The sequence below is a fragment of the Schistocerca serialis genome, chromosome 5 (genome assembly GCF_023864345.2).
Source record: "Schistocerca serialis cubense isolate TAMUIC-IGC-003099 chromosome 5, iqSchSeri2.2, whole genome shotgun sequence".
Classification (NCBI taxonomy): Eukaryota; Metazoa; Arthropoda; class Insecta; order Orthoptera; family Acrididae; genus Schistocerca; species Schistocerca serialis.
Genome location: NC_064642.1, coordinates 129,251,543 through 129,275,714, shown reverse-complemented (window position 1 = coordinate 129,275,714; position 24,172 = coordinate 129,251,543). Strand labels below are relative to the sequence as shown.

Below are 24,172 nucleotides of genomic sequence, written 5' to 3'. Positions count from 1 at the left end.
AATGGAGCCTGAAACTTGCGTAATAAATACTTCGCGTGAAGTGCGATTTGCAGCATAAACAAAAATTAATTGCGGAGATGCAATCCACAGAATATTAACAGAAAAGCTTTAGCACAATGCGCACGACTGACTAGACACATTCAGAGGGTACGTACATTTGCGTACAAGTGGTTGCAATCTGATGAGAAAGATCTATCTTTTTTTTTTTGTGTGTAAAATAATTACGTCATAACACACTCAGAGATTGCGAACGTACAATCAGGGTAGAGGCATGTACTTTCTATCATTCCCCGTGGCCTGGGAAAAAGAATTGCAATTATTTAAATTTAAGAATATTTCTTTTTTGATCGGACTCCTATTTTTATACGAAAAGGAAGATTGCAGGTTCTGAATGTCTCGGCAAAAACACATCGAAATTAATCTTAGTGGCCACCAAAGGAAAGTAGTGAGCACAGTCACGTACCTCTATTGTTGAGCAGCGCTGTCGTGAAGATCGTCGCCTCCATCTAAAATTCGCCTTCTCGAATTAACAGAATAATTTGTACTCCATTGGTATGGGATTTACGCTTGATCTTGACAGAAATTATAAAACACATTTTTCATCATTTAACACACACATAGACATGAAACTATACAGTACGTCTTTACGCCAGCACATCAGAACAAAAAGGTAGTTAATACTAGAAGTAATAAAAGAATCTCGAAATTGTCCTTTATCTCTCAATGATAAAAAAGTTTTTTAGAATATTCCTCTGGTATGACAGTTGAACAAATTTTCGTCTTGTATCTTTGAGATTAAATTACAACATTTTTTTAGTTCCTTTTCACCATGACACACTCTAGCAGACCCTTCTGCTCTGTTTGAGTGGGCTTTCATATGAGAGTGAACAGCAAACTTACATCCATTATCAGTTGGATTATGTATGTACAGTAAAGCCACATTTTTGGATTCCTGCTATTTTATGTTTTCCCATTTTTTTTTATGTTCATTTTTGTCAGTCCTATTCTCTCAATATAATGCTTTCCCATCGTTAACGATTCCTTGTTACAACATTTCCCATTTTTTAAGTTTTTTTTTTTTTTTTTGACATTATCATGACCTTTGGCATTGATTTTCATACAGATTTCTGCAAAAAGTGCATTGTGTTTATGCTCAGAGTCAGCCTTGGAACATAGCAGAAAACACAGGCTATAAGCAGAGTTATTGGTCATATAGTGTTAGTGTGGTAAACAATATTTTAATTGAGAATGAGATTTTCACTCTGCAGCGGAGTGTGCGCTGATATGAAACTTCCTGGCAGATCAAAACTGTGTGCCCGACCGAGACTCGAACTCGGGACCTTTGCCTTTCGCGGGCAAGTGCTCTACCAACTGAGCTACCGAAGCACGACTCACGTCCGGTACTCACAGCTTTACTTCTGCCAGTACCTCGTCTCCTACCTTCCAAACTTTACAGAAGCTCTCCTGCGAACCTTGCAGAACTAGCACTCCTGAAAGAAAGGATATTGCGTAGACATGGCTTAGCCACAGCCTGGGGGATGTTTCCAGAATGAGATTTTCACTCTGCAGCGGAGTGTGCGCTGATATGAAACTTCCTGGCAGATCAAAACTGTGTGGCCGACCGAGACTCGAACTCGGGACCTTTGCCTTTCGCGGGCAAGTGCTCTACCAACTGAGCTACCGAAGCACGACTCACGTCCAGTACTCACAGCTTTACTTCTGCCAGTACCTTGTCTAGCGAGGTACTGGCAGAAGTAAAGCTGTGAGTACCGGACGTGAGTCGTGCTTCGGTAGCTCAGTTGGTAGAGCACTTGCCCGCGAAAGGCAAAGGTCCCGAGTTCGAGTCTCGGTCGGGCACACAGTTTTGATCTGCCAGGAAGTTTCATATCAGCGCACACTCCGCTGCAGAGTGAAAATCTCATTCTGGAAACATCCCCCAGGCTGTGGCTAAGCCATGTCTCCGCAATATCCTTTCTTTCAGGAGTGCTAGTTCTGCAAGGTTCGCAGGAGAGCTTCTGTAAAGTTTGGAAGGTAGGAGACGAGGTACTGGCAGAAGTAAAGCTGTGAGTACCGGACGTGAGTCATGCTTCGGTAGCTCAGTTGGTAGAGCACTTGCCTGCGAAAGGCAAAGGTCCCGAGTTCGAGTCTCGGTCGGGCACACAGTTTTGATCTGCCAGGAAGTTTAATACTTTAATTGTCGACATGTTTGGTAATGGCTGCCTGTATTACAGGTTGACAGTATGTGGAAGGATGGGAAGATATACTGAGTCACTGTCTTAACAATAATCATGATCTGATGGTAGTGACTCTAGTAGCAACCTTTCTTCTGCTCATTGTGTTGTATTACAACAGTTTTAATATCGTAGTGACTTATAGAAGTAAACACCACTTTTAAGAGGGCCATTTCTATGATGGGCTTTCGTGAATCATTGTTACTTCCACATGAAATGCGCTAATCTGTACTAGATGCACAGTCTTATGTTGGTACAACCTGATGTCAGATATAGACATTCCTCCTCAAGATTTTCCATGACATGATGACAATTTCTGCCCTCTTTCACACCCAGGACATACCTGAAGTGAGTGATCTTGTTGGCAATGAGTTGTAGATTTGGTGCCGATTGTTCTCTGTTTATGAAAACTGCCAGCATTAGTGTTTTAACCAATAATGTGTTCAAAGGCTTATTTATGGTAATTTTATAATGATTATCAGTAATAAGTCTCATGTTAGAACACTGATATCTTTTAAGTATTGTTTCACAAAAGACTTTTGCTTTAGTGTTTTATTTACACCCTTGTACATGATAGGAATGAAGCAGGAAACCCACGTCCCATGTTTGTGTGTCTTAGCACTCGGCCACTGCCTTTGTGATTCATGAAGGCAGTGGGTGAGTGCTAGTACATGCCAACATGGGTTTCCTTCTTCGTTCTGATCATGTCCAGTGGCATAAATGAAACATGGAAGCAGAAGTCTTTTGTGAAACCATATTAAAAAGATACTCATCTTCTAATGTAAGACTTATTATTGATAATCATTATAAAATTACGATAAATAAAATTTGTAATATAGTATTGGACAAAACTTGGCAGCCTTTGTAAACAGAGAACAATAGTCATTAAATCTACAGCTTTTTGCTGACAAGATCATCACTGAGCTCAACAAGTCATTGTGAGAGAGCAGAAATTGTCATCTTGTTATGGGGTATCTTGAGGAGGAAGGTCTACGTCTGATATCAGGTGGTACCAACCTAAGACAGTGTGCTTAGTATGGATTAGCGTATTTCACATGAAAGCCCGTTATAGAGACAGCCATCTTCAGAAGTGATGTTTATTTGTACAAGTAACTGTGGAATTAAATTAAAGCTGTTGTAATACAATGCAATGAGCAGAATGAAGGTTGCCACTAAAGTCATTACCATCAGATCATTTGAGTTGCTGCATTTAAAAACAGAAGACAGTCGAGAGGAAATGTTACGAATTGTGCCAGCAATTTACAAAAAGAACTAGGCAAGATGTCTTCTTGTTGCAAAAAAATAAAAATAACTACTGCATATTTAATGAAGAATTCTGAAACAACATGTGCCATTACTTTAAACTTCGCTAAGAGTAATCAGTAAAATTTATATTCAACCATATCCGTACAGTGACTGCTTCTTTGAATGCAATAAGGGAGCTGTAATTCTAACCATGACCCCCAAAAAAATAGTTACATACTGTTAATAATAAGCAAATAGACACTAATGTAAAAGTCATGTTCTTCGGTATCTTGAATCAGTGCCTACGAGTGAAATGATTACAAAAGATAGGAAACATCTTTCTGTGGAAGAAAAAAATGATGATTTCTACAATGTGGAGGTTTGCATGTTGGATCACAAGTTCAATTAGCGAAGAACCTAGGACTTTCCACTTTCCCCCTGAACATGACTGTGAGAAATTGGCCCAACATCTTAGCCAGTGTGAGACATTCTGGTTCCATGGCAAAAAAGCATAAATACATTCAGCCATCAGCATGTGATTGTTTGGATAAATTCATTGGAGATTGGTTTGTTAGTACATGATTCCAACAGCGCTGTATGGGTGCTCAGTTCCATCTTCACATCCACTAAGCATGCACTAGATGCTAAAATGGGGGCAAAAAATAGGAAAGTAATGCTGCTACTTGACAGATGTACAGCACACCCTGACAATCTGCAGCTCAGAAATATTAAATTAGTGTTCCTGCCTCCTGATTGTACAAGTGAGCTTCAACCATTAGATCTGGGAATTATCCATTCACTTACATGGAAATACAGAAAAATTCTTATCTTGAAGACACTGTTTATGCACGATAATGGTACAGGCCCAGAATCTTTAACTATATCACGTTTGGATACTATGTGTTATGTAGCCAAAGCATGGATGGATGACTCCTTTAACTATTTGTAGCTGTTTCATGAAAGCAGGATTTTAAGTTCACAGAAAACACACAGGAACCACTGGAAGAAGATTTATCTGAGCATACAGATTTGTCTGTGTTTGGCATAGGGTCTATGTTTCAAGAGTATGTTGTTGTTGTTGACACTTCAGTCATCACTCCAGAGATGCAACAATTGATAGTATCATTACCAAATATTTTGAAGAAGGGAAGAGAGAGGTGATTCGGGATGAGGATGATGACCAAGAAGCAGTTGTGCCATGCAGTACACAAGCTGTGGAAGCTATTGAACATTTTGAGGCAGTGCATTGGTAGTGCATCAGGCAGGTGATGCTAATATGTTTGATTCTTTGTATGCTGTGGAGAGGCAAGTAGAGCCAATTGCTGTTAGGGAAAAAAAAAAGAATTGATTATTTCAGATTTTTTAAACAGACAAAATTTAAATAGTTTTAATTTCATATTTTGAAAGATATGAAGAGAATGCAGTAAGAGTAATATTCATTTTTGCTTGTTGTTTTTCCAGTGTAAAAAAAAAAGGGGATTGATGTCTTTGTGTGCGCATGCACGCGCGCACACACACACACTCACACACACTCACACACACACACACACACACACACACACACACACACAGTAACTTCATCTTCCATTTAATGTGAGTCAAGGTTTATCTCCCGGAGGTCTGAACACAGTTCTCATAATATTTCTTTAAATGTTTCCAGAATTGTGATTCACTGTGCCTTCTTACTAACAAACTACCCATTGGGTGATCAACAATGGTTTCTCATCATATTGTTTGTGGAATATAGTTCTTCTTTTCTTTTTCTCTACCACTCTCCTCATATTGTTCTTTTTGTGCCAATATTCGCATCTTCTTTCTTTCTGCTGCAGTACCAACTTCTTATGCACTGTTTCCATAAGTCCTCAGATTTTCTCTCTGTCCACTGCAGTTTCTTTTAATTTACCTTCAGGAGTATTAAAAACATTTCCAATTTGTTGTGTGTTTCTTCACGCCTTTCTTGAATGCTCTGTTCATTAGGATGGGCTTTTTTAATTACTGCACTATCCCACTCTTGTCTTTTCCGTTCTCAGCTACAAATTGCCATAGAAGTTTCTTCCAATTAAGTAAAGAGAGACATTTTAATTGTTTTAATGTTGTTTATTAAGAGAAATTTCCAGTACATTTATTTTTTAGCAAAGCATATAATGGTTTTGGCTTCATTTTGTGGAAAGGGATAGATATCCTCATAAAAACAGAATGAATGGAAACTGATCAGTAGCAATCAACTCAGGTCTTACTAACGACTATCTGTGTTGAACCACGCTGTTATTGGTATATTCTGCTGTCAATTAAACTTTTAAGTGAACAATGTTGTTTGCAAGATCCTATAGAGAATTGCCTGGAAATGCTCATTTACTCTTCTGATGCCATGTGGGCAGTTGCTTCGGAGCCAGTATCACTAATAGCACTAGCATAAGAACTATTCTGAATTTTATTGTTCCAAATTAAGAACTTCCATTACTAGTTGGAAGATCAATTTCTCAGTTTTTTGAGGTATGCATACTAAACATATACAGGGTAACACAAAGTCTTGCCCTGATTATAACAATTTATTACAGAATAACCATTTGACATAATAATTATATTTGAGGCCATTACATAGGTTAGTGTTACTAGTTTTTTGTTTAAGACCACTTACGTTAGTAAACCTCAACGTGTGCTCCCTTGGTAGCTCGGAGAATGTCAAGACGGTATTCCAGTTCCTGCCAGGTGTTTCGTAACATGTGTTCTGACACAGTACCCACAGCAGCTTGTATCCTATTCTTCAGTTTGTCGTCGTCAGCAACTGGTGTGACGAATACTCTATCCTTGATATAGCCCCAGAAAAAAGGTCAATCTGGAGAGTGGGGTGGCCAGGGTGTTGGATCGTTCCTTCCGATCCATCTTGCTGGAAAGTTGTCCATGGTTGATACTCTTCTAACTGTGGGGCAATGAACTTTTGTGAAACGTCTAAGTAAATGTTAGCAGTAATGGATTTTTCCACAAAGAAAGAGGGTCCATAAACCTTGTTCTACATGAGGCCGCACCAAAATTTCACTTTTTTGCTGTCTCGCTGTAACTGTACATTAACGTGTGGAGACTCTGAACCCCATATATAGACATTACGCCTGTTTACCATTCCATTGACATTAAAGGTGGATTCATCGGTAAAGCATATGCGATTTAAGTAATTGTTAGCGCTATCAATACTGCTGAGAATCTCAGTTGCAAATTCAGCACATGTCAGCAAATCATTCGGTTGCAAGGCCTGCGCAGTTTGCACTTTGTAAGCATGCAACCTAAGCCTTTCACGGAGAATCTTCACCACACTTGCTTGCAGTATTTGAAGGTCACGTGATGCTTGACGAGTTGATTTAAAAGGACTCTGTTGAAATGATTGCCAAACACGATCAACAGTTACATCATTCACACAAAGCCTGCCACTTCGAGGACGATTTTCAATGCTGCCTGTTTCGTTAAACTTTGCATACTATCACTTTATTGATTTAACGTCAGGAGGGCTGCGTCCATAAGCAGCTCAAAATTCATGCTGAACACTGATGGGCGATTTCGTTTCGTGAAACCAAAGCACACATTGCGCTTTCTCCTGCTTTGACACCATTTTGCCAGCGTTGGTGTTGTGGTCACAACAGCCAGTAACACTAACCTATGTAATGGCATCAAATGTAACTTGTTATGTCAAACGGTTATTCTGTTATAAATTTTTATAATCAGGGCAAGACTATGTGATCACCCTATATATCCAAAGGAAAATTCTCTTGGTAAAACTATAACATTCTGAGACAGAATTGCTAGCTATTACTTTCCATCAGGAGATGAAATTTGTAATACTGTCAGTAGATACTGTGATGTAACATGGTTATAGTAGGGAGTAACTTGTTCCACTACTAACTGCTTAGGCTGATGGAAAAATGTTTGTAAACCCAAAATGGTGTTTACGTAGCTTTTAATTATGGAACATCCCACTGTGCACACTTCGGTTTAAAATACACTCTAAGACAAAAAAGAGAGGAGGAGGAGAAGAAGAAGAAAAAGAAGAAGAAGGAGAAGAAGAAGAAGCATGGAGCAATTATTCAGATGGGATGGAACTTGGTAAATGTGATGTACATGTGCAGACAAACAAATGACCGCAATTTCAGAAAAATTGGATGGTTTATTCAAGAAAAAGAGCTTTGCAAATCGAGTCAACAACACACTGGTCCACCTTTGGCCCATATGAAAGCAGTTATTCAGCTTGGCATTAATAGACAGAGGCGTTTGATGTCCTCCTGAGCATATTATAAAAAATTGTGTCCATTTGGCACATTAGATCATCAGAATCCCAAGCTGTATGGAGAACCCTTCCCACAGTGCTCCAAATGTTCCTAACTGGGCAGAGATCTGGCAATCTTGCTGACCAAGGTAAGGTTTAGCGAGCACAACGACAAGCAGTAGAAACTCTTGACATGTACAGGAGGGCATTATCTTGCTGAAATGCCTGCCCTGAATGGCTTTCCATGAAGGGCAACAAAATGGAGTGTGGAATATCTTTGAAGTACCACTGTGCCGCGGTTGAGAACCAAAGTGGCCGTGCTGTGAAATGATAGGGCACCCCAGACCATAGTTCCTAATTGTCAGGCATTATGGTCTGTGACAATCAGGTTAGTATCCCCCCATTGTCCAGGAGACTCCAGACACATCTTCAGCCTGGAATCTTCAGTGATGAGGCCCACTTCTAATTGAGCCCTAATGATTGGTTATTCTTTTGAGAGAGAGAGAGAGAGAGAGAGAGAGAGAGAGAGAGAGAGAGAGAGAGCATATGTGGTTGTGGGGTGTGATAGCCATTAAGCCATTGGCTCAGGAGATAGACAACACACAACAAGGAACTGTGTGTGTCTACCTGCTGTGGAGCCCTGCTTATGCTTGGGCATTGTAGCTTGGCTTTACCTTGGAAGTCACAGAGAAAAAGGTGCGGGTAAGAATGTCAATGCCTGAAAAAAATGAAGATGACTCAAGAACTATCATTCTATCATCTTGGTCTCTAAAGTCAAAGCATTACACATAAATGTTAAGACCTGTTGTCAGCTACTATTTAAGAGCGATCTGCATCACCCACAATTGTAAAAGTAAATGTACAGCAGAAAAATTGCTGTTATAATAGGAAAGAGTTGTCACAAACCTGTTTACATTAATTCAGTAGTGTAAAAAGCTCAGAGTCGCTTTCAGCACCCCCTCCAGCTGCAAAAGGAGATGAAGTCACATGGCACAGTTTAATGGCACTGCATAGACGGTCCTCTCAAGAACTGTGACTGCAAATTATTTGTAAGGTAAAGTGACACCCACATTTACCAATTTACCCTAGAAATACTCCGATATAACTAAAACTACTAGGTTTTAGAACTATTAGTTCTTTTCTGGTAGGGGGGAAGAAGTAGGGGTGGGAAAGGTGGGGAAAGGAACGTAGGACACTCGGACCCCAGGATGAGACACATCCACCCGATGGGAAGACGAGGCTTCCTGAAGGTACGTACTGGCCAGCAATTATGTCTCACAATCGTACATTATTTGTACATATCTCTTCTCTTCACTTTGTTAAGAAAAGGACAAAACAGTGTTTTATTATTGGTATAATGAAAAGCAAAAATTGGCTGAAAACCAGGCAGTACAGTGGTGCTTGTTTATAAAGATTAGGTCTACTTTATGTTTCAGTGCTATTTTGCAATTTAGTTTTGTGTCCCAACATTATTCTCATCTTCCAAGTTTTCTGCAAATATTTCCAAAAGCAGCTAGTGGATATATTAGACTTTAATGATGTTGCTGTAATTATATGATGAAATTTATAACAGACAGAAAGATGATCAAACAAACTGACAATTGGAAGAAAGTGCATGTTGTAGTTACTCAAGGTGTGCTGTGTTTGATTCCTTATCGCTCTGGAATGGGTAAGGGGTCGTGCTTTTGGACTTCTTTAATTGTTAAAAAGTTTGCTGTGTAAATATAAGAGTGTCAGTAAAAACAATCATTGTTCTGATTAATACTTCGCATAAATGGTTTTGTTGTGTGTTGTGTGCATAGCTTTTTTATAACTTACTCATTGTCCTTTTAATTTTTCAGGAAAGTTAATTTCAATTTTTACCACCGCTGGAAAGGGAAAATCTTGTTTATATATTTTTTGTAGCCAAAATTCATTTCCATCAGTGTAGTAACAGTCCTAGCCATCTGTCAAAGTAAATCGTGAAAGAGTGATTTCATTTACTGAGAGCTAAATCTGGCCTACAACTAGTCCAGTATTCTTGTCTGCATTGTTAAAACTGAAAAAAAAAAAAGATCTGTTACCACAAATACTTTGAGACATTTTGTGTGGTACTCATGGCCATATTAGTTATTCACTTAAGGCTGTGCTGAAGAGTGCACACATGCTCACTTGAAAGGTCATACAATTTAAATAAATAACCATCTCATGAATATGTTGTTGTTCTAATGCTGCAATGGTATCTTACAAAGTTGTGTTGTTTTGAGTAGTAAATCAATCACGTGCTCGCTCATTCATTGTATTTTCTTTGTGCCATGAGAGTAACTCCTGCATTGCTCTCTTTGGCAGGGACACAACAGGACGTGGTTTGCCTGTCTCCTTGTGACCTAATATGAACTAAAGGGGACAAAGACCATATCAACATTTGCATGTGAATCATATGTTCTATTAATGGTGTTCTGTCATATTATCTGCAAAAAATGAATATTTGAGATGACAATGGGCAATCAGTTCGCATATTGCCAAGACAAATGAAGATTCATTCAGGCTGGCTGAGACGCCACAGATTGGCCTTCTTTGACTGATGGATTTGAAATGGTCCTGAGATACAGCTTCATCTCCAGAAATGTAAATACTTACTGTTCATGGGTTTGTAGATCACTATTGATGAGAAAAAACTCATGTAATAGATTGGATGTTACAGTATTTATTAATATTCTTGCACTATTCTCTATTTTTTGCGCAAAAAAGCTTATTTCATGTGCTTGTGTACTTGTAAAAAAAAGAATGGAATAAGTGTATTTGTAAATATTACAGGTTTCCAGTTCGCATACACAACATTATTTGGTGCATATTCTGCCTTCTTGTTTGCTAGAACAGGTAATTAATTTCATTTTTTTAATTAAAAGTGTGGCTAATGCCTTTTAAATGATTAAAGTTTAATAATGAAATCCTGTTAATTGGATATTAGTGCAGACACTTAAGACATGTCAAGTGATATTTTTATTTTGAAATAAAACCAAGAAAAAGATTTTATAAACAGTATAGAGTTTGTATGATTCCAGTTATGTTTATCTACCCCATAACTTTCAGTCACTCTGCTTTGCTTAGTCTCCTTTACAAGTCTGACTCGTTCATCCTCACTATTTATATCTGTGTATTCTCTATGTTGCTAGACAAGGGCTGTCAGGAGAGAAACCTCTGGTTTTATGAAGTGAACTCGCACGGTTGGTCAGTGTGCTTAGAGCTGTGAAAATGAGAAAGCCACATTTATTTTTGTTTGCTTAGAGTAGCCATTCAAAATGAGCACCACAATTGAATATCTCACCGTATGTGGATAAGTTCTGCTTTTAGTGGCAAAAAGCTGTTGATACCCATCACAATACTTACCATGTGTTTTGACTGAATGTGATGAATGGTATTCTGTGATAATATCTTTTATTTGTTTAAGAATGGAAGGTGACTGTTTGTCTGTAATCAGCAGCTAACTGGTAAGAAATGTAAATAAAAAATTTGTTGGTACCAGCACTTAACAATTTCTCAACTGTCTGAGAGCTCTCTGCAGATTATTCAGAATGCTTTGCGTAAGACCATGAATAGACAATAAGGTTACTACATGTCCTGTGCTTGTTGCCTTACAAAACTGTTTATAGAGAACCACAAAACTCTGCAGAGGACTGTTTTCTGAATTTCCTCTTTTGTTAAGATTGAGAAGGTATACTGAACAGAATCATAACAGAGGACAAGACACAGATTGCCTTTACTAATGCAGAAACAAAACATCAGTCAACTGTGTCAGGTCATACCACCTTGCCCAATAAACAAAAACAAGTGCAACGAACACTGTCATCCAAAATTTTTATGCTTAGTATTTATTTATTTATTTTATTTATTTATTTATTTATTTTTTTTTTTTTTTTTTTGTTGTGATACTAAAAGGATTTTTCTTTTGCATTTTATGCAATAATTCTGAAGCCATAGCCATACAGAACAAGCAGTGTTTTTCTTGACTAAAAGTGTCTTATTTTTGCATGACAGTATTTGGTTACATTCAGCCCAGAAAACACAATATTTGTTATGTTAGTTCAAATAGGAAGTTTCTGAACATCTGCCCTACATCCTTGGCTCACTGGCTTGGATCCCTATACCTTGACTTCATCACAGAACTTCAAGATGCTGTCATAGGCCAAGTGCAATCTCAAGTGCCAGAATTTCATGCAGAGTTAATTTGACAACTCATTAAGGGATATGATTAATGCTTAAATCTGAGTGATGATTATAGATAGAAGTAATGAGGTGCAGTTTGAAGATTTTCAGTATTTTATTCAGAGGTTACTGCCCTTAAATGCCTTGTACTATGTGGAAAGACAGCTACTTACCATATAGAAAAAGTATTGATTGATGATTTGTCGCAATAAAAAAATATATAAAACAAAGAATAGTCCAGAAATATTAAAGTTGTGGAAGAATATTATAGGTGCAGCCATATATGAATGTATAATGTGTGCAACATCAGCAGTATATCAAATATTGCAGTTAAAAATATAAGTTCATGTCTTGTAGAAAATAAATTGATGCTAAATCACAGTAAGCCTCAGGTTTTAGTTCATCGTCATTTTCTATATTTTTCCCTTTGTAATTCCCTTCTTCCTGCAACGTCTTTCTCTCATACTTTTGCCACTTCATCAATTTCTATCTCAATTTTAGGATTCTGGTACAATGATTGAGATTTATTTACTGCCTTGGTGTTAAAAATTAACATTTTTGCTAAACCTCTTCCTCCGCCACATCTATACAATCATCTGTCCCAATTTGACATCTACACCAGGACACACAATATTAAAGAACAAATCATAGTCTTCGTGTAGTTAGGTCATGTATTGGGGGTCAGCCACTCTGAAAACAAACATGTTTGCTGGTTTCTAATTCCTTCAGTAATCTTTAAAATAATGGTTTACCCTTTGATGTTTATATTGTATTAATGTTTCTCATGGTCTTCAGTGTTATATTTTTGTGTTTACAACTTCCTAACAGGCCATTGGTACAACAGGAGGTACCTTTACAAATAAGTAGGAGGTTCAGAACTTGTTCTTGCTTGCTAGTATTAACTAAAGATAACCTGTGTGACCTCTCTACTATGTGATTGGGTGAATCAGAAAATTCATCCTGTATATTCAGCTGCATATATGAAGTGGACAGAAGTGTAAGAAAAGACACCAAATTGCAGATACAAAATCATTTTGGTGACAATCATTCCTTTGGTGTTTACGTAGAGTTTTTCATGTTATTTCATGTTGATTTTTTTTCTACTTTTATTCCTAAATCTTCTCTGTTACAGGCACTCATTTGATATTATTACGATCTGTGGCCTAACCCGATTTCTATTGTAACCTTTCATCATCATAACGACAGTGTTGCATATGCATCTTTGATCTTATGGTGGTTCACAGTATGAAATGAAGGAAAATTTTATTCATTGATCTGAACATTTAATCATAGCTCAAAGTTTTTTTTTTCCCAGTGCCTCTGCAAACTTACACTTCAATATTTTCCAGTTCATGTAGTATCAGTAGATGTAAGGTGTGAGACATAGTTTATATATGTATGCATTTGTTTTAACAGGTCACTTCATTGCACCGTTTGCAGCTCATGCATTTTGCAACCACATGGGATTTCCCGATTTTGCAGAACTGATGACTTACAAAGATCAGAACAGAATAGTCCTTATGTCTTTATTCGTTCTGGGACTTGTACTGTGGTGTGTATTGCTGACCCCAGTTACAAATCCCCATTGGTACAGCAACAATCTGTTTTGGAAGACATAGTGATAACTACTGGTCTGCTAACAGGAAATGTAGACAGAGCTGCATATTCATATTATGCCACAGTGCCTCATAACAATACAGAAATGAGATTATACAAACTGGACTGTGACTGTCTGAATATCAGTTCACTATAATTTATTTATTTAATTATTTTAATTACACCTTTCCACAGTAAGACCTCCTGTATGCATTATTCTGTGAATAGGATGTGAAAATCTGGTGTTACTGTCATTATAGCTCGATTCTACAGTAAATTAAACAGATCACTATTCTGCAGTTTTTGTTGCAAAGAAATGCCTTAAATTTTTATGTGTACTTAGTAGAAAGTAAATTCCTGCATATATTATGGCAATAGTGGAAAGTAATGATTAAAAGGACAAATATACTTTCACATTTACTAAGAAGTGGAATTGTGTCTCTAACTGTTTTTGCTCTGAGGAAGCCCAAAAATATCTATTTTAGTTTTCATTGTACCTGTCTGACACTCAGCACTTCATTTTAAAAGTGACTGGTTGTCTGTCCTTGTAATCATTTTTAATATTTATCCAGTCTGTTTGTGCTCATTATCATTGACAGTGAGTGATGTGTATATGGTTGTGATGTTACAAAAGTATGAAAGGAAAGAAATCTGATTGACTATAGATCATTGCAGTCAGACTGATAGCAGCAGCTTTGCTAAGAAGTAGTAGAGATATATTTCTCAGTCATTATTGAAAGGTGCTAATAATGGTCATTGTTATCAGTGTTTTATTAGTGATCGTAGTTATGAACCTACACAAGCAAGATTGTGATCAGTGATGCCACATTTTGTCAGGAAAAGGATAGGTAAATGCTGATATTATGTAATAGCTAAAATATTTATTTCTTGTATTTTCAGTGATTAGTGTACAATTTGTCTCGTTCATGTTTGAAACTGGTGGTAACACTAATGTGATTAGAAAAATTGCCAAGGAGAGTACTTGTTAACACACCCTGACAAATTACATCAGTGTCTCACACTGTAACTCAAACCTGTGGCCTTGATTTTGGAAACCATATAGTTTTTATTTGCCAGGAAGTATTCTTGAATGGTAATTTTGTGGTAAACGAGGATTGTTCTTTCTCTTATTGTAAAATGCAATTTGATCCAAAAAAAAAAAAAAAAGTTGACAGTAATGTATGTGAGGCTGGAAGAGGTTAAATATCTCCACCATGTTAAATTCCTGTGTGTTTGAGGTAGTTTCTTGTTATACTTACATAGCGTATGTGTATGAATAGTGCTTCAGCAAAGAAGAATGAAAGGAAAGAAGAAATTATTTATAAGATGAAAACCTAGTCATTAGAATAAAAGATTCATGCTCAATTAAAAGGCATCTGGCCTTTCCTTACATTTTAGGTAAAATGGTGATACTAATATCTTCCACATATGTTAAAATTACTACTTCCAGGCAAAAATTATTAGTTTGGAAGCACAAAAACTTGGGATGATTATAGACTGGTTCCTGCACAGACTGATATAGAATAGTTTGTGGATCAGAATTCTACATTTCTTCCTTTTATGACTTGTTGTATGAAGAATGTCTCAGATAAGAGCTACTATTGCAGTACAATTAGTACAGATATATATTTTCATACAAAAATTGTAAAGTCCATTCATTGTGAATAAGATGCTCCTTCATTTTTCTCAGAAATATTCATGCAAACATGGGAAATAAGCATTGATGATACAGAAGTGAACCACAAGTTTTAAAAAAGTCATGCATGTTCTCACTTATTCAGTGATTTAAGTGGAAATAAAGAATGATGCACAATTGTCTAAGTTAAAATAAAAGGTTTTCACGATTAATGATGCATATGCCCATGGAAAAACTACTTAAATTTAGTATATGGCTGTTTTGCACAAATTGAGTTGTAATTAAAATATCATGATTTTTTAAATGTTCTATGGTTGTTACTAATACTGCATTCATTTTTTGTCAGTAGAATTTTCATTAGTCTTACTTAAGGATACTAGCTGCACATTGTGTCTGTGTTGAACACTGAAGGTGTGAGTGTACTGTGATGTTCAGTTATGAGAATATATTTTCCATGATATAAAATGATAGTTTTAGAAGACTTTCTTGTTGTGTTAAAATGTTATAATAAGGGGAAAATTATTAAATTTTTACACATTTGCTATTAATATTGAATTTGTTCTGTTTTGATCCTTAGTAACTGTGAACTTGATTAAAAGTTACTTCTGTGTAAAAAAAGGAAGACTGAGAGAAAAAGAAATACTTTCTAATTTGATACTTAATCACAACTATCCCCAATCTGCAGGTTAGTTTCAACACCACAGTGCTTTACTGTGCATAATCCTGTTGGATGTGCCTTTCTTTTACTTTTAGAGTGACTTGATCAGCCAGTTATAAAGAAACAAGCTCTTCGAATGATGGTATGCCTTGGCATATTTCATACATGCAAAGTATTGCTCAGTGTGACAGATACAATAAGTGGCTGAAAAGAGTGTGGGATCAACTGAGGATTGAACCCTGAACCTTTGGATTTGTAGTGTGACTGTCATTTAGCCATGAAACCACACTTCAGGTATAACAACAATGAAGGGGGAAAATGTTGGTTTTTGACCTTTTGGAACCAAAGATTTCTCCTGTAGTAGACACTAAGTCTTTGCAGCAAATGTTTATAAAAATATGAAGTGAAGCATTGAGCACTTCAACAGCATCAAGTCCTTATCACAGCTCTCCAAGAAGAAAGAGGGTCTTAGGTGTAGTTATTACCTTTATTTCATAAGCTTACAAGATTTCAAAGGTAAATTCATAACATATGTGATGAAAACTACTCATCTTAGTACAACAGTTATTTTTCAGCTGGAAAATTCTAGGTATAGTTACTAACATGAGTTCCCCTAAAAGCTGAACTGTGTTCCTTGTGCTTTGAAAGTGAAGTAAAGTGTACATCACAAGGAACAAGTATGTGCCAGTTAATTAAAGTCAACAAGACAAATCTAAAAGTGATACAAATTTTGTGTGTGTAGCTTGGAGCTACTCTGTTCAATACAACCAAAGAACATACTATGATCGTACTTACAGATTTCATTGCCATGCTTAAAAAAGAAAGGAAACTCGAGAACATTATTGGAGATTATCCAGCACACTGGAGAACCAATCCACAACAGGGAAAGAGTCCTTCAGCTTTGAAAGGTGTTTAACATTGTCATAACTCAGTTGCTGTAAGATATCTGTACCTTCCCAGCTATCTTTTGATGAAGTGTAATGTGTTGCAGTATCCTGCAAACTGCTAATCCTGGTTCAGACCACAAAAAAAGGCCACCATGTTAAAATGACAATTTAGCCCGACCAAGAACTATCGCAAAATAGATATCAGTAATTTTGATGTGGACAAACTGAAAACCAAGAAGAAAATCACTCAGTTATTAGAGGGATTTTTTTTAACTACAGAATGGTGAACAACTTAAATAAGTCATGACTTCAATGGCTAAGAAAATCATCCCATTAATAAAGTGAGGAAGGTGGCACTTCGGCTAAGGCATTAGATTAGAATTGAGGAGTGGGTTTCAAATCCACTTCAGCCTTTCAGATTTAGCTTGTTTTCTTTGTTTTCCTAAACTGGTTCAAGTGAGTATCAGGGCAGTTACTTTAGAAATAGATATTGGCATTTTACTTTCACCTTGGTGTTATAAGACTAAAGTTTATCTGACAAGAGATAGAACAGGCAATAACCTAGAAAACAGGCAGCACTTCCAGGACATGAGAAACCATGCTCACAGCTCATCTAAAGAGTTAAATTGGAATGACCACAAAGAAAATCTTTTGGGGTAGATGAGCCAAAGATTGCATTTTATTGGAAAAAACAGAATTTGCAACAAATCTACTAAAGAGCCTGCTTACTGTACACTTGTCCATTGTCATTTGGGGTATTGCTGTGAAGTATCACACACCCCTCCTCTTCAGCAATTTGTTTTACTGTTTAATACATTATTTACTCTTGATGCTTGAGTTCCATATTAAAGTGTCTAACAATTGATTGTGTCTCCTATTTTATGGGCAAGGGACTGGTTGTTTTTTTTTTTTTTTTTATGCACTCTTTGCACATTTAGTCATTATTCCAAGTACTTACCCAACATTATTTAATGCTAATTACACTATATGTAACAGCAGAGCTCGTTGCAAAAGTGTCTGTTTCTTTTTGCTGATGAACATGAACTAACTTCTGTGGTGTCGCTTTCATTTTCATAAATAGGAAGACAAAAGAACACACAGAGTAATATGTATCTTTGTTCTACTTCATCATAGCTGATGGTATCTATTTAATATTAAACATTGCTGTGAATCTTACTACATTAGAACCACAAAATAAAACTGAGATACTACAGCAGTATAGGACAATTACCGGATAGTATTGACAGAAGATGCTGAAAAAGTTCAAAGAAGGACAGCTCATTTCATATTATAGTGAGAAAAGATGAGAACCGCACGATTACAATATGTGAATTGGTGTGGCAGACATTAAAACAAAGGCGTTTCTCACTACAGCAAGATCTTTTCAGAAAATTTCAATCGTCAGCTTTTTCCTCTGAATATGAAAATATTTTGTTGACTTCTACATACATAGGAGAAATGACTATTGCGATACAATAAAAGAAATTTCAGTTTGCACAGAAAGATGTGTTTGTTTTTCCCGTGTGCTATTCAAGAGTAGAACAATAGAGAAATAGTCTGAAAGTTGTTCAATGAAAACTCTGCGAACACTTAAAAATTAATTGCAGAGGCATCATGTAGATGTAAAAGCTTGTGCTCTGTCTCTAATGACCTTGTCATCAACAGGATATTAAACCTTAATCACCTTTTTTTTCTCTTTCATTGGGGAATTGAACAATTCTGCAAGACTTCTAATATTAAAAGATTTTGTTTGATAACTTTATGTGACACAATGTGCACAAAAAATTAAGCATTCTCTTGCAGTCTTTGTTTTCATGTGGCTCACTGTAACTTCATCTTCCTGAAAAGTTCCCAGTTGCTTGTTCAAAATTTCCAGATATTCCTTCCAAGTTTTGCGGCACAGAATATCATTGGCATAAGTACTGATTAATTTTAGAAATTCATCTTCTGGTGCCTGAACTAAAGCCCAGCTAAAGTTCAATACAGAAACATTAAGTTCAAACAGCAGTGCACAAAATTGACACCACTTGCCACCATATAAAGACAATGTACAGGTTGAAGAAAAATTCTCACACATTCATACTTAACAGCATTAGTACTTGCCACTCTAGCAATACAGAGATGCCTCTTAACAAAATTCATGCCCCTTTCCTCTCTTCTACCAAAAATTTATCAAGACATGGCTGAACAGCTACCAGACACACACTCCCTGTACTGTTATGTTTGTAGGTGTTATTGTGGGGAGCAGAAGATCCACATTTTCTGCTTCCTACTGAAGTGAAAATGCGTTCATTCCCTAGATTCCACCAAGAAGAAGAATTTTTTGTGGATCAGGAATGAGACAAGTAATACATTAACAAAAACAGGGTAATGGGTGAAACTTAATATGTATGCTGCATTAACAATAAAATGTCACTATACTGTAAGACCCTATTTGTGCTTATGCCAGCCAAATTTAATCAAGTAAATTAGAAAGGTATCTGTTACTATGAAATAAGCTGCTGCCTCCTCAGTTACAGTAGATGGCTCTGTTTATAAGTTATTGGTAACAGTAGTAGTGGATTACAACAGTATTTCCAGAGAAAATATTTACCTGTGTCTGTAAGTAGAAAGTCATTAAGTATTTATTTGTTGTATGAAACACGTGGATATTGAGAGCCGAGTGCTTTTGAACATCTAATAAATTCTACATATATGTGAAACCTTGCTGTAATTTGGAAAGTAGCTCAGGAAATTCTACATGCCACTCTAAATTTTATGTACACACAATAGTGGCTATATCAGTCCTTGAGTACGAGTGAATTGCTCATTACAAAAGATTTTGCATAATTTTTATGGTGTATATTTTTGATACATTAACTCTGTGTTACAATATTTTGTTACAGATACTTAACAGTTGGTTTGGGCAGGTGAATGATTATGAAATAGCAGATATTATCGAGGCTAACAGCTCTATTGATGGGATGAATTGATGACTATTTTTACCACACACATGCCCACTTATGCACTGCAGCTAAAAGAGTTACAAAACTTTCAAAGCTGCTTTGGTTTTCTGTTATCTAGTACACCACCAACATGTACAGTTGACAAAACAAAATTGTTTGCACAGAAAATGGCTTAAGTCCCACATTGGGCATTCTCGGCATATACAGCCATGTCACAGTTTGTGACAGCACTTTCACCACATTAACACCTTGTCCGCCGCACACTCCATGCTGAATGTTTCCCTGACAGGCACACAGTGTCAGGTGTGTGATTCTGCTGTGGCCAGCAGCGGCCACATAGCAGTCAGCTTGTTTATGCCCATGTTGTGTTTAGTGGCCTCATATTATCATACCACCAAGATGTACAATGGACAAGTTGGAAATTAATACTAATTAAACCTTATACATGAAAGATGATTTTACAAAAGCATATGATTCAGTATTGCAATCAAAATTGTACAGAATTCTTTTGGAACTTGGAATACCAAAGAAGTATGTTAGACTTATAGAAGTGAGTTTGAAAAACACAAAAGGTAGAGTACACGTGGGGAAATTGGAGTCAGAAGAATTTGTAATAAAGAACAGACTTAAGCAGGGAGATGCCCTGTCTCCGCTACTTTTTAATTTAGTCCTAGAATATATTGTACGAATGGCAGCAGATAATTCAGAGGGTGTGGAGTTAAATGGAAATATTAAGATATTAGGGTATGCAGATGATCTAAACCTCATTAGCGATAGGAAAGAATCTGTAACAGCAAATGCGAATGCGTTAATCAAGGCTAGTGAAGATATAGGTCTAAGGATAAGTGAAGACAAAACTAAATACCTGGTTACTACTAGAATGCCAACAGCAGTAGATCAGGAAATGTTAAGAGTTGGAGACATGCAGTTTGAAAAAGTGAACACATTTAAATATCTAGGCGTGGACATCACTTCGAGAAATGAGATTGAATCCGAACTGAGGAAGAGATTACGGGTGGGAAATGCGTGCTACTTCTCACTGAATAGATTACTTTCATCATGGATATTGTCTAGAAATTTAAAGATTAGAATATACAAAACTATTATTCTACCAGTTATGCTGTATGGGTGTGGGACTTGGTCTCTCACTGTGCAAAATGAAAAGCTGTTTAGAGTATTTGAAAACAAAATTTTCGGAGCAAAAAGGGATGACATTGGCGGAGAGTGGTGAAAACTGCATAACGAAGAGGTTCACGAACTCTATTCAAGCCGTGACATAATCAGTATTATTAAATCACGTAGGCTGCGATGGGTGGGTCACGTAGCTCAAATAGATGAGGGCAGGGCAGCACGAGGAGTACTGGTAGGGCACCTAGAGGGAAAACGTCCCGTGGGGAGACCGAGGCGTAGATGGGAGGACAAGATGGGAGGACAATGTGAAGGCCGATTTGAGGAGCCTAGGTATTGAAGGAGAATGGAAGGAAATAGCCCAAGACAGGGACAGATGGCGAAAATACGTTGCTGCGGTAATGGACTCACGAGTCCGGTATGACCAGTGAGTAAGCAAGTAAGTAAGTAACATGGAAGTTGGGATATCTACAGTGATCACAAAATGTGTAGTATTAATTTGATCAGCAGTGCTAGAAGTGGTCCAAAGGAGGTTCTAGTGTCACTGTGCCAGTAGCTCACGGTCAAAGTGCTGTGGAACCAGAGTTCAGTTCTGCCATCTGGCCAACATTAAAAAGTCCCTGGCGTGGTGGGTGCCAATTGTCTTTCTGTGGTAGCTTCTCTTGTCTTCATGAGCACAACACAGGTGTGTATTATTTATAGTCTTCAAGAGAACTATTGTAGTATGAGCTAAAAAATTACAAAATTTTAAACAAAATCCATCCAAGTTGTTTTAAGGTCTTTCATTTTACAGAAGTGAGAGAAAATTATTATGTTCAGGATCAAGTGATTTTAGATCAGTCAGACTTCTAGAAATTTTTTTCTTTTGTGAAGCTCATATTTCAGATGTTGCAGAGAGTAATTAATCAATTAACAATTCAATTCTTTGGTACGAAAGAAACTACCAATGATATACTTTTTATCAAATTAGACACTCAAATTTGCTGTCCAGGTTTCGAGAGGGTGCGTTTCTGGATGAGGTATCGAATATATTGCTTCCCCCTACTTATATCTTCCAAGGAGATCACGAATGTAAAATTAGAGAGATTCGAGCACGCACGGAGGCTTTCCGGCAGTCGTTCTTCCCACGAACCATACGCGACTGGAACAGGAAAGCGAGGTAATGACAGTGGCACATAAAATGCCCTCCGCCACACACCATTGGGTGGCTTGCGGAGTATAAATCTAGATGTAGATGAAGTGCCAAACTCAACAGCATTAATTTTGCCCTTTTATTCGGGAACACTAAAATTCACTATCATTCTCAATTTAAAAAACAATCTGGTCCAAATAAATTTGCTGAAGAGCAAATTTTGTCTGTATGCATAAAACTATTCACAGAAGTAGCAGACAGAAGAGGAAAGCAGATGGAGCAGGGTGGGACGACATTGAGATGAAGTTGAGTAAAAGAGAATAAATGTTTACTGATGAGCTCATAAATTATGATCTCAAAGTAAAATTACAAATGTGCTGGGAAATATAAGTTCAACTATTCATTGTAGTGGGTCTGAGTAAAATGTTTAAATCCTGTCAGACAATGTTTATTAAAACTCAGACATGTGTAATGACCTGAAACAGATAAGCAGACCTTATTGCAATTAGAATTTAATTTGAGAAAAAGACTAGTTATTTTCTGATTTGACTTTTTTTTAATGTGCCCAAATGATACTATCCGTACTGAAAATGATTTTGCATGTAAAGGAAAGGTGCCTACTTTGGGAGAGTCCATTAATGTGAGAAAATAAGATACTGGCTCAAGTAAGTGCTCAGCTCTTTTGGGAGGTATCTCAGCTTAGTTCTCACAGTGCAGAAGGCTTACAACAGACAATAAGACATTATGGAGCTGGATATTGTCAAGAACCCTTGATTTTAAAAGTGTTGAAATTCAAGCTTTTGAGTGTGTGCACTTGTAGGTCATTAATAACTGAAGTCGAGTAGCTGTTGCAACAATATTCATATGATAACATTCTTTACAAAGTTATCTTTCATTCATACAATGAATTCTTCTTCACACTAAGCAGTGTAACTATGAGGCTGGTTTCTAGTGTAAGATGCCTTATTACTAATATTTGACACCACAGGTATTCAGTATGTGACAATATTGCGTATTAGGACACAGTATCTCCTATTAGGGCAACTTCATCTTACCACCCTAGTAGCTGGGTTGAGACTCATATTTGTAATAAGTGGTTTGACGGTTTTGTGAATTTTATAAAGCCAGATGATGATATTCCTGTGTGCTAATACTTGATGGGACATCACGTATGATAGACAGAGCAATAGAAAACAATGTGCACATACCTGTTTATCACCTCACTCCACTCATAAAATATATCTTATTGTGTGGAATTCATGGGACCATTTAAATTGTAGTATCCCCAAAAATAGAAACCTTGTGGTCAAACAACTCAGGTCAAGTAGCAACATCATTTTTGATGGCAAGATTATTTGGAGGGGCTCACTTGAGACCAATATTAATGGAAAATGCTATAAATGGCCTGTAGAAAATAGGCTCTTCCCATGTAATAGGAATACACTTAGAGACAGTGACATTGCAGAACACCAGGACTTAAAAGGTGCAAACGACAGAGGAAATGAGTCCAATTAGTATCCGACCAACTACCAAAATCAGCAAGCTATGTCAAGAGCCACATTCTGAATCTGTTAAGTAGCTAACATCATATCCATACAGGGAGTGTCTGGAACAATTCAATGAGAGAAAAGCTGTAGTGGAATCAAAGGAGACAGAAGTAAAGATTTGTTCTTGGAAAAAAAACAACACAGGAAACAGTCTTTCAGTAGTTCGTAGGCTGTTTCAGATTTAATGGAGGACTATGTTTTTGATGTCATCTGAAGAAGAAGAAGACACTTTCAGTCATTCATAAGCTGATTCAGATTCAATGGAAGACTATGTTTCTGATGTGTCATCTGAAGAAGACACTGAATGCATATTCTGCAGTGGCCATTTCTCTGTAGACTTACATAAAGAAATGGGCACAGTGCACAGAATGCTTTCTTTGGGTGCCCATAGAATGGTAACTTGCAAAATAGCTTTTATATGCCCTGGCTGCACTTCTTTGGCACAGTAAACGCAGAGAGGCAGTAAGGAAGAAAAATTTATTTTAAGGTTTACTTATTGTTATATTACTCGATATTAAGTGTTTTCTCTGGCTGCTTTATACAGGGACCTCATTTCTATTTCTAATCAAACTATCTTGTTTGAGCTTTTTTTTTTCAAATTTACATGCATTAAGTAGCAGGAATTAAATAAAATGTAAAATACGGTGATTCTCACATGGATTTCCAATTAACAAACACACACTTGTATCAAATGTTGTAATATAAAATGGAGTAATGTAAGATGAGGAAG

The 24,172-nt window shown here is 36.9% G+C and overlaps 1 protein-coding gene across 1 annotated transcript in view; it reads left to right on the top strand.

Annotated features, from left to right (window-relative positions):
• The window catches only part of LOC126481485 (CAAX prenyl protease 2), a 71,338-nt gene extending 55,645 nt beyond the window's left edge, over positions 1-15,693 (top strand). The window contains exons 6-7 of the mRNA XM_050105266.1: positions 10,525-10,587; positions 13,330-15,693. Of these exons, the coding sequence (XP_049961223.1) occupies positions 10,525-10,587; positions 13,330-13,532 (266 nt within the window). The 3' untranslated portion in view covers positions 13,533-15,693. The remainder of the gene's footprint in view (positions 1-10,524; positions 10,588-13,329) is intronic.
• Positions 15,694-24,172: the final 8,479 nt, after the last annotated feature.